Source organism: Carassius carassius, chromosome 4, assembly GCF_963082965.1.
Source record: "Carassius carassius chromosome 4, fCarCar2.1, whole genome shotgun sequence".
NCBI classification, from domain to species: Eukaryota; Metazoa; Chordata; class Actinopteri; order Cypriniformes; family Cyprinidae; genus Carassius; species Carassius carassius.
In genome coordinates, this window is record NC_081758.1 from 33,160,273 (window position 1) to 33,177,471 (window position 17,199).

Sequence of the window (17,199 nt, forward strand, 5' to 3'; positions counted from 1 at the left end):
ACGGATAGTCTATTCATCTTTCTTTTCCCATATTCATTGTATTGGATTTTAAGAGTATGTATACCACATTTATCCATGTTAACAGGAAAAAAAATAATTGAATGATTTTATTATTTTGTATTATATATATATATATATATATATATATATATATATATATATATATATTTTTTTTTTTTTTTTAACTGCACAACAACAACACTTATTTAGTCTTGATGTGGATAAACATCATCATCTCAGTATACATACATTGTATTAATATATACCTGGGGGGGGGGGGGTACAAATATAACGTCTCTGTAAGAAATCAATGAAACAAAATGCTGCTGTTTTGCTTAGTTAATCATGAAAGCCCCGAAGTAAGTAGCTTCCTGTGGGAAGCGAACGGAGCTTATATTCAGCACGTACAAGGAGAGCCTATCGCCCTTTTCTAAGCGGAACAGCGCCCCCTGATGGCTGGAATAAAGCTGTACATTAGAGTTTTTGCTCACGCAGGGAGTCACTACAGATTTTACGAGCATCACTTGTCGTGGATAGGATGCTGTCGTCTTGTATAAGTACTGCGTAAAGTGCATAATCTTTCCTAATTGTGTTTCGAAATTAATCTGAGAGAAAACAAAGTAAATGCCGTCGTGTGGCACCGCTATTTCTCCATCGGAACTCAGGCGCATTAACCCTTCCTGACTGAACTGGCCGTTCATGTTGTCCCACTGTATGCGATCCAGTGCACGAACTCCGTCTGCAGAAAATAGAAAAGATGAACGCTGTTATCATTAGACTGTTAAACTTAACCACCTTATCTTGTACAGTGTAAGCTGTGGGGAAGATTTTACCATCTTTCTGCAGCCTTTGATATTGTTTAAGCTCTTGTTTTGCCCCGACGTGCACAGCTGGTTTGAAAATCTCAGTGACATTATGTTCTGTAAACACACTTTCAATTAGCCTAAATAAAATGCTTGAACCAGGGTGCAAACTCTGGGGGTGCATGGTCTGATTCACAAATTAGCTAAAGCTTAAATCCCCCAACGGAAGTCTAAGAAGAATATAATTTTTACACTACACAGGCATACAGTTTAAAAATCGTTTTCAAGTTTATAATATAATTCAATATTTCACTACCGCATAGCCTAAATTAGGTTATAAATTCATTGCGTTCATGTGCATAGCAGCAGTAGGCTGTGCACTACTAAATAAACAAGCAAACATAATGTATTTATTTTACCTCCTAATGTTTCCAGTACATAATTCTGTATGTCCATCAACAGCCTCTGTTCAAAAGGGAATCTAGTTTATTATGGAACATCTTACATATATTCCTCACCATCACAAAGTGCATTCAAGGTCTTGAAGCAGTTATAAATACCTGCTGTGCGGTTTGTTTCAGTTCTTGATTGAACAAGTCACAGCTTGCGAAACCTGCTTGATTTGTCGGTTGGGTAAGATCTGTGGAGAGACAGTGGATTGGATACCCTCCATCTTTGCCAGTTTCACGAGTCTTTAAAAAAAATTAAACGATTTACAGATTTATATTCTTTGTATAAATAACAATATTTTCTGTTTAAAGATGTTAATAATTTAAGGTTATAGGATTTAACTCACTCTTTGAATATCCTCGGAGAAGTCATAAAGAAGGAAAGCCGTGATAAACGTCTCCGTGCTTAATATTAAAGTCAGAATCAATAAGAATATGTACTGCCCTTTTGCAGGTTTGTTTTCAGAAATGTTTTCGTCCAGCTGGCTATAATTGGGGCTGATTGGTAAGTTTGATGTCATGTTCCGACAGTGTTTTCCAGAGTGTTCGCATGACAGAGAGAAAGTCGTTTTTCCTGTCATATCCTGAAGGAGTCAAAGGTCTGTGCGCTGTTCAGGGTCTTCCGCATGTCACGTTTGTTTTCCTCGCTGGAAAGTCCCGCGGTCACGGCGCCGCCCCGCTTTCTATGACCGTGATTGCATGCGAGAAATCAGGGGCGTATGAGTGATCTGAAAACTGTATTTGCAGCGCCACTGTTGTCAGTGCTGTTTTTTTTCATTGTATTGTACCATGCACTGTTAATATATGGGATCGGGATCAGTTAAGATTTTTGTTTTCTATTTTTTTTTCATGTCATTTCTTCTCATCAAGGTTGTATTTATTTGATCAAAAATACAGAATAATAAAAAAAGTAAAATAGTTCAAAATAATGTTAATAAAATCTAATATTTTAATATACTTTAAAATGTAATTTATTTCTGTGATGTATTGCTGAATATTCATCAGCCATTACTCCAGTCTCCAGTGTCACATGTCAGAAACAGATGTGCTCCTTAATATATATTTTTATTATTATTGTATTTTTATTTTTAGACACTGTTATACTTTATTCAGGATTCTTTGATGAATAAAAAGTTAAAAAGAATAGCAGGTATTCAAAATAGATTTTTTTAACAATAGAAGTCTATACTATCACTTTAAAAAATATATTTTACACATCCTTGCTAAATAAAATTATTTTTTTCTTTCAAAAAATAAATAAATATATATATATATATATATATATATATATATATATATATATATATATATATATATCATAGTGTATTATATATATATATATATATATATATATATATATATATATATATATATATATATATAAACAATTCAAGTCATAGAATCTATAAATGACTGAAACGCCAGTTATAAAGCTACATTTTTTAAAGAAAGAAAACTATATATACCTTGAATACAGTGGGACTTAAATACAGTGTAATTGGGCGGTCTCTCGTCACAAGACATGTGGCGTCGTTAAGGCGTACCCCACAAATAACCAATCGGCAATTGAGTAACGCTGACAAATTATAACTGACAGAAAATCTTACCAATCACTCACAAATTTGTCATTGCCGCAGCCAATCAGTGCAGAAAGAGGGCGGGCCGTCAGCCGAGACCGGTAGCGCCTGCTGGAGCTGTGTGACCTGAGAAGGTCTCCGGCCTTAAGCTACAGCTGCACGGTGAGCGTGGCTGTGAACTTCAACCGGCTGTCTGACCGAAAAGCACAGAAGAGCTAAGATGTTTAAGTGCAAGACAGTATGGAATAAACTTGCTCCCCTGGTGCGAGCCTCCTCCACTCTGTGTCTGCAGAATGCGAGAAAATCAGGCAAGTTGAAGAAAGCGGCCGCAGAAGTCTGTGGCTCTGCTAATCACTTGTGAACTTCATTTCTAGCAGAAAGGCTTGCACAATTTCTATGAAAACACAAGTCCAGTAGGATAAAGGTCTAGTTTGGTGCGTGCTGTCCAGATGCTAGGCACTTTATATGACCATGTAGATAGTTGAAATTAACAAAACTGAATTGAGTATATAAACACTGTTGAAGTTTCATTCAGTACTGTCTGCGGTCACACCGCATATGGACACATTTCCACACAAAGTCACGTGGGAATTCTGTCAAAATGATTATTTGTAACGCAAACGCTTGTATGGGTTAATGCAGGACTGCACGAAGAGCTGCAGTAATTTTTGGGCCAAGGTCGGTGAACATAAGTCTGCCTTTCACACGCGTGTGGCTCTGACAGCTCCATGACGCGGTCAAGACAATAATGACCGTTAACTAACGTTATATACTTCCCGGTTTACTACAGGGGTATAACTAACTAAATAAATACATGCACTTTAGACTTAAAATGTATAATTTTCTCTGATACAGGTTGCATTTTATTATATTTATTATTATTTTACATTTGGTTGTCGTAGTAACTCTTTTGAGTCGCAAGATGCTGTCTATAAGGTATTTACACTACGCGACTTCACAGATTTTTACACTTTACAGTACGTTACTGAACAAATATTAGGAAAAACATTATCATACACACATACGTTGGTAATTGTTATAGAAAAAACTAAGCAACAAACACTAAACGACTAAAAGTAGTGCAATGTATGTATTTCATTTACAAGTTGAAAAAAAATATATCACAAAATATCGAAAATGTTTTATATCCTTAAGCTAAAAAAAATTTCACGTGACCCTGAAAAATAGAATTATATTTTATTACAGACATATATTCTTTGGAAATAAAGCAGCTTTAATTTTTTTTCGTACATTAAAGTGTGTCCTGTTTAAACATTTCCCCATGAATGAAAAAATGTCACTCAGTGTAACATAGTTTATATACCAAATATCTTGTAAGGAATGTTTAAAATAAGAATCATTAGATGAGATAAAATTACTCTATTTAAGGAGCCCCAAATTATCAATTATATAACTTTTCTAATCTTTGGCATTATCCTTTGAACCACTAGGCTTTGTCATCAAGAAGTTTCAATAGTTTTTGTATGACCACTTATTCATTTATACATGTTAGTATGTACGGGTAAGAATAAATATGTTGTTTCATTTTTACATTAATATATTTGTTATGCTTAATAACAATGGAACATTTTATCCTTATTTTGACATTATTTAGACATTATTAACAGTTATTTTAAACAATAAAGTAGACAGTTTACTTGCATCTTGCATTTAATATGCCATTTATATAAAATACATGAAAATGATACATACATGCATCATTTTATATATGTATATATTTTTTATGATTGACTTCTCAGTGCTGAGACATGGGAGAAGACTGGAGATGGTACAGAAAGCCCAGATGTCATCAGGGCCAGCAGGAGGGGGCGGAGAAAACACTCTGTATTATGTCCTGGTTGGAGCAACATGTCTGGGGACAGGAGTTTATGTAAGTATCCCTTTATGATTCGCTTATTCTTCTGGGGCTTATTCACCAGCTGTACACAAGTTACAACTTTTTTTTGATGTAGTTTTGACGTAAATGGCGACCATTACACTTAGCTGAAGCGTATCTCTACATATAAACTAGATATTTACAGAAGCATCTGGTCAGGAGTAACAGTTGGAATAAAATATCAGACTGAATGAACTGCATCATATGCTCTTCTTTTAGCCGACAACCCTAAACAAGTTCTGCTCACATTAGTGTTGTCAAAAGACCCGGTACTTTCGGTACCAAGTCGGTACTAAAAAAATTTAAATGTGACGGTACCAGGTTTCTTTAAGTACCGGTAGTACCGAGGTCCCGTTCAAACCCGGTTCAGCGCTATGATTTCCGCGAAGCAGAAAACGAGAACGGAATCTCAAAATCCAGTCAAGAAAATGAAACTTACAGTTTAATATGTACAGCAGGGATAGGCAACTCCAGTCCTGGAGGGCCACTGCCCTGCAGAGTTTAGCTCCAACCCTAATTAAACACACCTAAACAAGGCAATCAGTGTTTTCGGGATTACTAGATAGATACAGGCAGGTGAGTTTTTATGAGGGCTGAAGCTAAACTCTGCAGGATAGTGGCCCTCCAGGACCGGAGTTGTCTATCCCTGATGTACAGTCATGGAATTTGTCATAGTTAGCATAAATTAATCAAATCAAATCTCCATATGGACCAGTATCTGTAAATGTTAAGCCGCAAAAGTTGTTTGAAATATGAATCCGTGTTCTGCGCGTCTCTGTGTGAATTAATGAATGGCAGAGACATGCAGGTTTGTTTACTTCATAGACTGAAGCGCATTAATTTCAGCATCTGAGCTTCAGAGTTCTCTCTCCATCAAGCGATCTGAACTTTACAGCGCACCTGTAATTGATGCTCTGTAAACTCTTTGTGTAGGTGCAAGACTCACCATTGCTTTACTGATAGCGCTGTTTCTCACACATGCAAAGAGAGAGAGCGAGTGTCTTACCACGCTGAATCGACACGCTATATGTAAACTATTCTTTGTTGTCTTCTCCTGTCAAAATAATGGAGTTCATTTAGAATTATTCATATTCATTTTCGAACAAGCAGAAGACATACCGGTTTCTCCGGTAGTGGGCGGAGCTAAATAAATCACAATATTTCTTCCATGTTTTAATTTCAATAGCAATTTTTATTTACCTTAAATAAAATGTTTCATAAATTAAAAGACAAAATTTTTGTGTTTTGCTTTTGTACCGAAATTGGTACGGAGAACCGTGGATTTTCACTGGTATCGGTACCGAATACTGAAATTTTGGTACCGTGACAACACTAGCTCACATATTTGAAGGCTTCTATTGGGTCTTAGGTTAAACGTCATATTATGCAACATTACTTTACGGAGGGCTTACGAACTACTAGCTACAATCCTACCTTACCAAAAACTGGTGCAACCGAATAATGCATAGATTTAGTTACAAACTAGCTAGTAGTTACTAAGCCTGTAGTGTGGACTTTGCATTCTAATTTAGGTCAGTCCTTATGAATGGATGGTGCAACCCTACCCAGCCCCATATTGTCAGTGCACATAATATATATTTCCTCTAAAAATTGCTTCAAGTTTTACCTATATTAGAATTGCACTGCTTATGTGGTTTGTGAATCATGTTAATGTTAATTTACATGTGCATTTGGCAGACACTTTTTTTTTTTTTGAGTATGCTCAAAATTTCAGTCTCCATTTCAGAGTTCCATTTCAAACTCTGGATCATAAGTTGCATCAGTTTTCTTCGATGTAGTAAATAATGTTGCTTTTATATCAGTCATAAACGTTCTCACATTTTAGTTGATCAGTCACAAGCAGCTGTAATGTTGATATTTAGATTTGCAGAGTTCAATGTAGGTGTTGTTTATTTGTTTGTGTGTTTAAAGGCGTACCGCACTGTCTCAGGGGACAAGGAAAGATATAATGAGCGTATGATAGATATCGCCAACAGACCAAAACAAGGGCCATCAGCAGCTGAGGCTGTCAGTAAGTAAATACACTAACCACATGGACACACCAAATAATAAATCATGGTCGTTCAATTAGAAGTTATTGTTTTTTTTATATCATTTATATATTTACAGTTTAATTCAGTGGCATGTTGTCTTTTTTGTTTCAGCTGAAGTTGTGGCAGAATCAAAAGAAGGTGAGTGGTTATTTCTACATTCTGCTATAGGTTCTTTCCATCTTTCTGTCTATATATGCACATTGTTCACAGCCTAACACACAGAGCACTGTAGTCCACTCCCTGCACATTGGTCGCTGAATTAAAAGCAAAACTCGAGATTTATCTTATATTTGCCAGCTCTCTGACAACATTCTCATTTGATTGGAAACCTAAAATGAACATTTGAGATAAGTTATGCAGTGCTGTTGTGCTCTGAGGTCATATGGCTCTGGTTTTTCATATGTCACTGTCACTGGTGCATATATGGGTATTAACATTCACAGAATGTCCTGTTCATGCAGGGTGAAATAACACTTCACTCAGTAGGAGATGTTTCTTGGGAATTCTTAACTCTGCTTAGTCTAAAAAAGGGATTAACAACCTGAACATATTAAATAGTATATTATATTGTATTATGTACAATAAGCAAGTCAGCTCCTGTTTGTTAGTATAGTGTCTTCATTTTGGTGTGTGCATAGCCTAATATTGCTTAACATAAATCAGTTTATTTAGTAAAATGAATTAAAAAGGTCATATCAAACATTTATTCCAATTTTAACCTACTCTTAGAAATAAACTGATAGCTTCTGTTGTATGTTCTAGTTGGAATTAAATAGTTTTAGTTGTGCATGTAAAATGCATATACACTATTGTTAAAGTAAGAGTTTACATTTTTTTTAAAGAATTACTTGTATTCAACAAGGATGCATTAAACTGATCAAAAGTTACTGTAAATACTTTTACATCGTTACAAAATGTATATTTCTGATAAATACTGTAATTTTTGACCAAAATGCATTACGTTTCACAAAAAATAAGCAACATAACTTTTTTTCAACAAATGTTTCTTGAGCACCAAATCAGCATATCAGAATTATGTATGAAGGGATCATGTGACACTGAAGACTGGAGTAATGGCTTGTAATTAAAAAACTTCATTTTCAAAACCTATTCAGACAGTTCTTTAAATACAGTAATATTGTGAAATATTACTACAATTTAAAAGTAAAAGCAGTAACAAATAAATGCAGTCTTGGTGAGCATAAGAAACTTCTTTCAAAAACATAAAAAAAAATATTACCCACTGCAACATTTTGAATGATAGCGTAGATGTGCCTCTACAGTGTATTAATATACAATAACAGGAGTTCCAGATTTGGATAGATGAACCATCAGCTTGTATACGTAGTCACCGTTTCCTGTTCAACCCTTCTATACTGTATAGGTTGTAATTGTGAATTTAAAAGGTAGTTTGATTTTTGGCCTATATCAGTGTAAATCCCCCTAACCCCCTTCTGTTTATTTGCCCTGAGCCATGATTTTCATTATAGAAAACTGGTAAAATGTACATGAACTGTCACATTAAGTTGTGCATGCTTCTTGGGACACTGCATACTGCATGTGACTATGTAATTTTCCTATTAATTGACTTTTGCATTGTTTTAACATTGTCTGAAACCTAACAGTTCTGCATTAGATGCATTTTTTTGTTCACTAAACTTTAAAAAGCATCTGCTAGGAACTGTAAATGTAAACTTTCAGCCATCTTTAGAATTGTCACCGTGACCTTCCGCTTTTACTCATACATGGTGAACTGTCTTCACTGTCAGGCATTTGACTGCATTTGACACTGCTTTGTGGGTAACTCCATTGATGTTCCTCACCCAACCGCTTGAGCATCCGTTTGTTTCTATTCTAAATTTCACTTACTATGTCTTTTCAAGTTAAGAGGTTAATGTGGTACAACATGTACCAGTTTTCTTTCTGCTATTTTTCCAAGAGTGGTTGGAGAGAGGCGATAATCTATGAAGTTCTTTAATTGTTGATGGACATGCATGATGCTTGTCTTTTCTTCTTCATCATGTCTTTCATTTGTCAGTTGTGTATTTTGCATCACACATTGTCTGTATCACCAACCAATCATTTCCACCTCTATTTTCTTTGTTACTTTTTCCTTGTTTCCAACTAACTCTTAGATGTTTTGAAATAAGCTGTCTTGTCTTGCTTATTATCTTGCTTTACTTTTTTATTCATGTTGAAAAGTTTAGAAAGGTTTTTAGATGGCTAGACTATTCATTTGTCTGGATTGTCAGTTCTGTTCTCCACTTGCACAATGAAGATGATGTTTTGGAGAAACTCTCATCAGGACTTGTTCTGGAACAACATTCTATTAATGCACATGTACATGAGTTTCTGTACTTTTTGGTTTGCATTGACACATTGTCCCAGCCTCAGAATCAACTAGCATCTATGAGTGCCAAAGAAGGAGCTTTTACTCTTGGAAGGAGAGAGTGTAAAGGTAGTGGAGTCTAAGAGAATATTCCAGAGAATTGTCCCATCCTGATAGTTTTTGATATGTCAGAAGATATGAGGATCTTCATGGTAACATGGTAATCCTCCACAAATTTGGAAAATGGAAGTTCACACAGAAGATGTTGCATCTATGGCAAGAAGTAGATGAAGACCCTGATACAATCACATTCATCCATAATCTAACCTTTCCTTATGTTTTTACCTCTTTTTCCGTCCTACAAATTCATTTATGATCCTGGATCCATTATTTTTCCCATTTTCACTGGATGAAACTTCCCCACATGAATCACTCCTACAACCCATCAAAGCGTGAAAATGTTTAGATTTAGAGCATTAAAAATGTTAGGGATGTTTTTTGTTTAGTCAGTTATCTACTAATAATCCTGCTTTATATGCTCCAACACCTCTGGATTCCATTCCTGAACTATCTCTAGAACCTGTTAAGAGTGGTAAGAGACAAATGATATAGAGTGGAGGATTGTTTTGGTGCTTTCTCTTTTACGGTCAAACATTCTTCTGATTTGCTCATTCTGTGGTATTAGAGCCGGTTGCTGAAGAACCTACTCTAACAGAAGCTCCTGTTGAAGAACCTCTGGTAACAGAAGCTGTTGTGGAGTTCACGGAATCTGAGCTTGTTGTAGAAGAACCTGTTACAGAACCAATTGTAGAAGATTCTATTCTTGAACCCATTGTGGAAACCCAAGTAACAGAGCCTGTTGTTGAAGCCTCTGTACCAGAACCCTTCATTGAAATCTCTGTAACAGAACCTGTTGCTGAAGCTCCAGTAGTTATGCAGAGTGAAGAACCCTTAGCTCCTGTAGTTGAGATTGGTAAGCCTAACGCATCTGCATGGAAATCCAGTTTTTTACAGAGGAAATATTTTTGGAAACTGAGGTTAATGTCTTTCCTCTCCTCTTACATCGGGATTAAGAAACCAAACCTACACCTGTAATCATCGCTGCGCATGTTCCGGAGGCTTCACCTGTTTCTGAGAGTGGTAAGAGTCCAGTTTTGACTGGATGGGAATCAGTTTAAACATGTCACTGATAAAGATACTGATAATTACTTCTTTCACACATATGGACACCTATTTCTAAACTTTCCGTCACTACACTTTTGATATTTATGGATACAAATGCTCTTTTATTTGAGTTGACTAAATGATGTCTTGGTCTGTTTTAGGGTGGTTATATCCTTTATCATTGAACTTCATTCATTGTTGTCTTTATAAACCACATTGTCCTCTCTTCTTTTCAAGGCCTTATATTCTTTCCAACTCAGTTTTTCAATTCCTTCCAATGGTTGTTTTGTGTGACTGTTGTAATGCTAAAGGCCAATGCTAATGGTACAATGTCACAAATTTATGATTTTCAGCCACGTTTCCAGATTACTTGGGGTACAGTTTGCACTTATATTACAATAAAATTCTAATCTCTCCCCAATTCTAGCGCTGTGTTCCTGAGATTACTTACATATTCTTGTACAGATAATGTTAAGTGCATACACTAATTCAGTGTTCAGGTCAAATTATTCATAAATGCTCGTTTGTACTAAATGTATCTTTATTTAACCAGCTGCAGTTTCTGAGCCAGATCCAGCTACTGAATCCACTGCTGCTCACTCAGATGTCCCTGAACACGCTGCCTATCTTCTGATTGGTGGAGGCACGGCTTCCTTCGCTGCAGCTAGGTCTATCCGCGCACGTGACCCTGGGGCCAGGGTGAGTCTGTCATTTTCGTGGTAGTTTGGCAGAATTATGCTGAACCTCACAGGATATTGTAATCAATACTTTTAGAACAGGTTTTGTTAAGAACCCCCAAATATGAGGATGTTGGTGCTTTTGTGATACCTCCATTCTAAAATTTTATCAAATTGTTGTTGATTGTTGACAGGTGTTGATTGTTACAGAGGAGTCTGAACTGCCCTACATGAGACCTCCTCTCTCTAAAGAACTCTGGTTCTCCGATGACCCCAAGGCCACTGAAACACTGCGCTTTAAACAATGGAATGGAAAAGAGAGGAGGTGTGTGTCAGAATATTCCAGACCACCTAAGATCTGACCACACACTAATGCGCTGGCTTTGTTTCAGACAATTGCTTCTGAATTCAGGATTTTTTGGGTTGATTTTTATGATATTGATATTTATTTATGCTTGTTTTAGTATTTACTTCCAACCTCCCTCGTTCTACGTCAGCCCCACGGATCTTGCTAAAGTGGAGAATGGGGGTGTGGCTGTGCTTACGGGCCGTAAGGTGGGAAACTGACATCAGCATCTCTTGTTACTGAGCTGTGTTCTTAATAACTTCCACATGAATAAGTCTGAATATAGCTGAGGTCCCACGAGAGGAAAAAATGCTTTATGGATGCATAAGTGAATGTAGATGACTTGTCCTCATCATACCCCTGTTTGTGTGTGTTTTTGTAACTGTGGTGTAGGTGGTACACATGGATGTCAGAGAGAATAAAGTCAAGTTGAGTGATGGTGCAGAGATCTCATATGAAAAGTGCCTGATTGCCACAGGTAAAATGCATGTAAAATATAAACAAATGCAGAGGTGTAAAATCTATTGCTGACTGTCTTATAAAATGTATGTGTGTTTTAGGAGGGGTGCCTCGAAACCTGCAAGTGATTGAGAGAGCTGGAGAGGAAGTGATGAAGAGGACAACCCTCTTTAGAAAAGTATGTCTCATGGCACATTTATGGGTTTCAGGAAAAGCAGAATTGAAAAGTAGTGTTCAAATGAGATCCTCCATAAAGTCAACATGAAATTGAATTTTCTATTTTTTTAAAAATACGTCACATAAGGCTTATCAAGTGGGTTGCGAATGGCGTTTTATGTTGACAGAATCAGATTATACCTCGATCTAGTGTTAGTACAGTTAAAACTTCAAGCCAGAATAAGATGTTTAATAAGAAGAGCTCTTTTATTAAGCACATATGCACATCATCTCACGAGATGCCAAATGCATAAATGTAAATGTGCAAAACACCACTGGAGGGCACCCTTATGTGAAGTGAAGTGAAGTGACATTCAGCCAAGTATAGTGACCCATACTCAGAATTTGTGCTCTGCATTTAACCCATCCGAAATGCACACACACACAGAGCAGTGAACACACACACACACTGTGAGCATACACCCGGAGCAGTGGGCAGCCATTTATGCTGCGGCGCCCGGGGAGCAGTTGGGGGTTCGGTGCCTTGCTCAAGGGCACCTAAGTCGTGGTATTGCAGGTGGAGAGAGAACTGTACATGCACTCCCCCCACCCACAATTCCTGCCGGCCCGGGACTCGAACTCACAACCTTTCGATTGGGAGTCCGACTCTCTAACCATTAGGCCACGACTTCCCCTTCACCTTATGCTAATCTCTAATGTTCCCTTAGCTTAGCATATCACACACCACTAAGAATGAATCTATGAATGTAGTGACTGGAAAAGTGATGGAAATGTGTTGTGAAAAAAAGTACTATTGGACAGAACCCTGTCTCTATATATACATCTGTTTAACTGTCATATGTTCTATTTGGTAGATTGAAGATTTTAGATCTCTAGAGAAGATCTCCAGAGAGGTTAAATCCATTACCATCATTGGCGGAGGGTTTCTTGGTAGCGAGCTAGCATGTGCTTTGGGTCGCAGATGTGAGTCCAAACATTAAGCTGTCATTCAGAGATATATAAATGTGTGCATATATATATATATATATATATATATATATAGAATGTCACAGTGTTGATGGTTAAAAAAAAAAAAGTACGTGTATACATTTTATAACTTGTATATATAAATAATGATGACCGTTTTATCATTAATAATGTGTATATACAGTGGGTATAAAAAAGAATCACCCCCTTTAAAATAATCAAATTCTGTTGCTTTGCAGCCTGAAATGAAGACAGCCACAGTTTTTGTTTAATCCAGCTGTATTTACTCAGTGCACCTTATAACATCCAAGTTGCAAGAAAAAAGCCACTCCTCTAGAAAGGCCCTATGCAGTCAGTCTGAGCTTTGCCAAAACGCATCTTAAAGATTCTGAGGCAGATGAGGCTAAAATTGAACTGAAACCTATTAAAATTAAACTGAACTTGAGCAGTTCTGCAAAGAAGAGTTGGCAAATATTGCAAAGTCCATATGTGCCAAATTAGAAGAGACAAATAAACAGACTAAAGTCTATAATTAAAGCAAAAGGTGGTTTAACAACATACTGACACAAGGGGGTGATCCTTTTTTCAACTCGGTTATTAATTTTTTTCCTTACATGCAGGGGTTATATCTTTCACTTTGATGTTATAAGTTGCACTGAGTAAATACAGCCACATAAAACAAAAACTTTGTCAGTGATTGTATGTATCTACATGTTCTTATGTTATAAAGGTGTTTTTTTGTTGTTGTTTTTTTTAACTGAATATGCAGCTGACATTTCCCCATCTCTCTTTTTCCTTGCCCTTGCTCTCTCTCTCTCTCTCTCTCTCTCTCTCTCCCTCTCTGTAGCCACTGACCTTGGTTTAGAGGTGATCCAGCTGTTCCCAGAGAAGGGTAACATGGGAAAAGTACTTCCTGAATACTTGAGTAACTGGACCACTGAGAAAGTCCGAAAAGGTGAGAGAATGAATAAAGCACATTTGTTTGAGCAGCCCATTATGGCATTGGCTCAAAAAAATAGCGTGTGCTTTGAGGTGGGGGAGTAAGATTACCTGTATCAATGACAGTGTTTGAGAGACCTGCCTGAAACCTATTGTTTTTAGTCCCCCCACCCCGACCCCCAGTTCTGTTTATCACAGGAATTGCTTCCCTTAGCTGTAAACGTCCAGATGAAATGTAGGTATTTTGAAAAGTTTAAGCTAACCACAGTTAACCTTTTGACCATTCATAGAGGGTGTGAACATAATCATGGATGCTGTAGTGAAAAATGTGAGCTACAAAAATGACAAATTGGAGATCAAACTGAAGGATGGACGACTGGTGAGTCTGCTAATCCATCAGACAGTCATAACCTAGCCAGATCTTTTGTTTGCTAATAACAAAGTAATATGATTTTTTTTTATTATTATTATGTTATTGTTTTAGATTGAGACAGACCACGTCGTAGCAGCAGTTGGTTTGGAGCCTAGTGTGGAACTTGCCAAATCTGCTGGGCTAGAGGTGGACTCTGATTTCGGAGGGTATCGGGTTAATGCTGAGCTCCAGGCTCGCTCCAACATCTGGGTGGTACGTAGGGCTGATGGCATCTCCAGCAAAACTTACAAAAGGGAAGAGAGGATCTTTTAAAAATACTGATATTGATGGTATTCAGGAGAGTAAGCCAGAAGATCCTAAAGAATGGCTGGTTCAGTTTTCATAGGAACTGTACTGGTTCTGATTGCATCATACATTTTTTCAACACAAATAAGGTTCTTCTGTGTTTGTGTTCTAGGCAGGAGATGCTGCATGTTTCTATGACATCAAGCTGGGCCGCCGGCGCGTAGAGCATCATGATCACGCGGTGGTCAGCGGCAGACTGGCTGGAGAAAACATGACCGGAGCCAGCAAACCCTACTGGCATCAGTCGATGTTCTGGTGACCACACATCTCCAACAAACTCCCCTTTTAATGAGTTTTTAATTGTATTATTAAGCACTCACAATATGTCCTTGTCTTCAGGAGTGATCTAGGTCCAGATGTAGGATATGAGGCCATCGGTATAGTGGACAGCAGTCTGCCCACCGTGGGAGTGTTTGCTAAAGCCACAGCCAAGGACACACCAAAAGCTGCAACCGAACAATCAGGTATGCAAACATTTACTGACATGTAGATTGCTAGACTACTATGGATTTGTGGATTCCCACTTCCTGGGTCCCATCAATAACAGCGGACAAACAAAACCAACATTTTTTCTGTTTACAGGCACCGGAATCCGTTCTGAGAGTGAGACGGAGGCAGTTGCCGGGACATTGAAAGCAGAAACAATGGCCCCTCCACGTCCTGTCCAGGAGAAGGAGGATTATGGGAAAGGAGTGATATTTTACCTGAGGGACAACGTGGTGGTCGGAATTGTACTTTGGAACGTTTTTAACAGAATGCCCATCGCAAGGAAGGTGAGCAGAGATATAATTTCCTTTCTCCATCCATCTTCATTTAAGAGTTTCTCTGAAAAAGATTTATTTGTTGTTTTGTCTGTGTATTTGTAGATAATCAAAGATGGAGAGCAACATGCAGATCTTAATGAGGTGGCCAAGCTTTTCAACATCCATGAAGACTGAACAAACTGTGTTTTCTCTGTTTTCTGTCCACTGTGTCAAGGGCACTCTGCCCAAATCCATGTGGAGTAAACTTGGGAGAAGACACACACACACACACACACATACACACTGAACAAACACATACAGACTTACACCAGCCTGTCATCTGCCATTTTGACCTCAAAAGTCTTTGAGATCAGGACATGCCATGCTGACTCCACACTGCAAGGTGGCGCTGTGCCCATGGATTGGTTAAAACTGTACCATTCAATTTTCTACCCAGGGAAATCCACAACTGTTTGTATTGAAAAGTTGCTGTGTGTGTGTGTTTTTTTTTCTGTTGAGGTCAGTAAATGTTTAATTCTCAATTCTTGAATGCATCCTTTCTAAACACCTCTTCAAAATCAGACAGGATATCCACTTTTGTTGAATTTCACAATAAAGTTGCATTTTGAAGCAAACCAAACCAGATGAGAGACATTCCTCTGACGTCTGGTAGCACACTGTTTGCTGCCTGCACGATTAAAGCAGCTGGTACAAAGGAAGATTAAATAAAAGTAAGTTATTTTTGAATTTGTCTCGAGATTGATTTGAATTTTTCCTGGCTTGGATTTTGTTAAAACATTTGCCAACATGGTAAATGTACAGTAATTATTTGGCCATTCCAGAGGTCAGAGGAACTTAGCAACCCTTTTCAAGTGCAAGACATTCAATAGTTGAAATCTGAATGCCTGTGTGTCTGATATGGGTGACTCTGAGGCTTTTGAGATGTGTAGAGAAGATGCAATATGTTAAGGCTCATTAAACCTGTGATTGCCTGCAAACATGTTCCCTAAAGTAGCCTTGACCCATTTCCTTATGCCTCAGTGCTCTGATATACAGGTCAGAGTAATCGCATTCTGTCTTTCTGCAGAGTGATAGCCATGGAAAAAATAAAATTTGAGCCTTTGACGTTTAATGAATTATTTTGATGTATCCAAATACTATTTGTTATTGTTATTTTGATGCATCTGTCACACATTAATCATCACTAAGGAGGGTACCATGTACAGATTATATCTTCATCCAGGCGTTGGACATCAGTATTGACTTACAATATTGAGAATACATGTTCTCTGTTCTTTCGCAGTCACTTTGGATAAAAGTGTCTGCTAACTGATTAAATATAATTTGTATTTTGATAGATGGCAATGAGTTTTATACAAGCACCAGGATGCAGGGACAAAATCTGTCCACAAAAACAAGATCAGATGTTTCCGAGATGAACTTCCTCGTGACTGATATTCTGCAAAGCATATGAACAGGGTGGATGTCACTGACCCGTACATACATTGGCCTACACACATAAAGTCTGCTTCCCCGCCAATTAATCTGGAGTTAGCCAGCAATTCTCAGTTGAGGATGCCTGGGTTCCTTTTAACCTCTGTGGACACTGACGAGTGGAAGCGCATCTGTGTTTGTGTTATTTCAGATTTTATGATTCATTAATAATCCTGTTATCAGACATGTTAATACGCAGAAATCAATGGAGTGTGTGTGTTTATTTGGAGGGTCTTGGATAATTATATTATCTGAGAGTGAAAATGTGTGTGTGGTGTAGTTTGGGCATTTGCTCTAATTCAAGACAATGTTTGTGTGATTTCTGACAAAACTGGGGCTGTTATTCTTTAATTTGGTTCACTCTGGAGTGAACATACATTAAAATTAACATTGGCCTAGTTATCCAC

General features: G+C 37.5%; 2 protein-coding genes across 3 annotated transcripts; one reads left to right on the forward strand and one right to left on the reverse strand.

Annotated features, from left to right (window-relative positions):
• Window positions 1–189: 189 nt before the first annotated feature.
• Window positions 190–1,918, reverse strand: tnfsf10l4 (tumor necrosis factor (ligand) superfamily, member 10 like 4). The gene is made up of 5 exons (XM_059543115.1): window positions 1,600–1,918; window positions 1,364–1,495; window positions 1,223–1,268; window positions 834–920; window positions 190–739 (listed from the first exon to the last, which is right to left on the reverse strand). The coding sequence occupies exons 1-5, from the start codon at window positions 1,831–1,833 to the stop codon at window positions 336–338; spliced, it is 903 nt and encodes a 300-aa protein (XP_059399098.1). The 5' UTR covers window positions 1,834–1,918; the 3' UTR covers window positions 190–335.
• Window positions 1,919–2,930: 1,012 nt separating this feature from the next.
• Window positions 2,931–16,045, forward strand: LOC132139863 (apoptosis-inducing factor 1, mitochondrial-like). 2 transcript variants are annotated; one of them, XM_059548522.1, is made up of 19 exons: window positions 2,931–3,137; window positions 4,590–4,720; window positions 6,659–6,758; window positions 6,892–6,918; window positions 9,795–10,082; window positions 10,184–10,249; window positions 10,827–10,972; window positions 11,145–11,275; window positions 11,415–11,505; window positions 11,690–11,774; window positions 11,857–11,933; window positions 12,787–12,895; window positions 13,746–13,853; window positions 14,128–14,216; window positions 14,322–14,462; window positions 14,668–14,810; window positions 14,895–15,019; window positions 15,138–15,328; window positions 15,422–16,045. In XM_059548522.1, exons 1-19 carry the CDS (start codon window positions 3,050–3,052, stop codon window positions 15,491–15,493), a joined length of 2,208 nt encoding a protein of 735 aa, XP_059404505.1. In that variant the 5' UTR covers window positions 2,931–3,049; the 3' UTR covers window positions 15,494–16,045. The 2 variants fall into 2 exon arrangements, with proteins under 2 accessions (XP_059404505.1, XP_059404506.1); XM_059548523.1 differs by lacking the exons at window positions 9,795–10,082; window positions 10,184–10,249 and having other exon boundaries at window positions 2,932–3,137.
• Window positions 16,046–17,199: the final 1,154 nt, after the last annotated feature.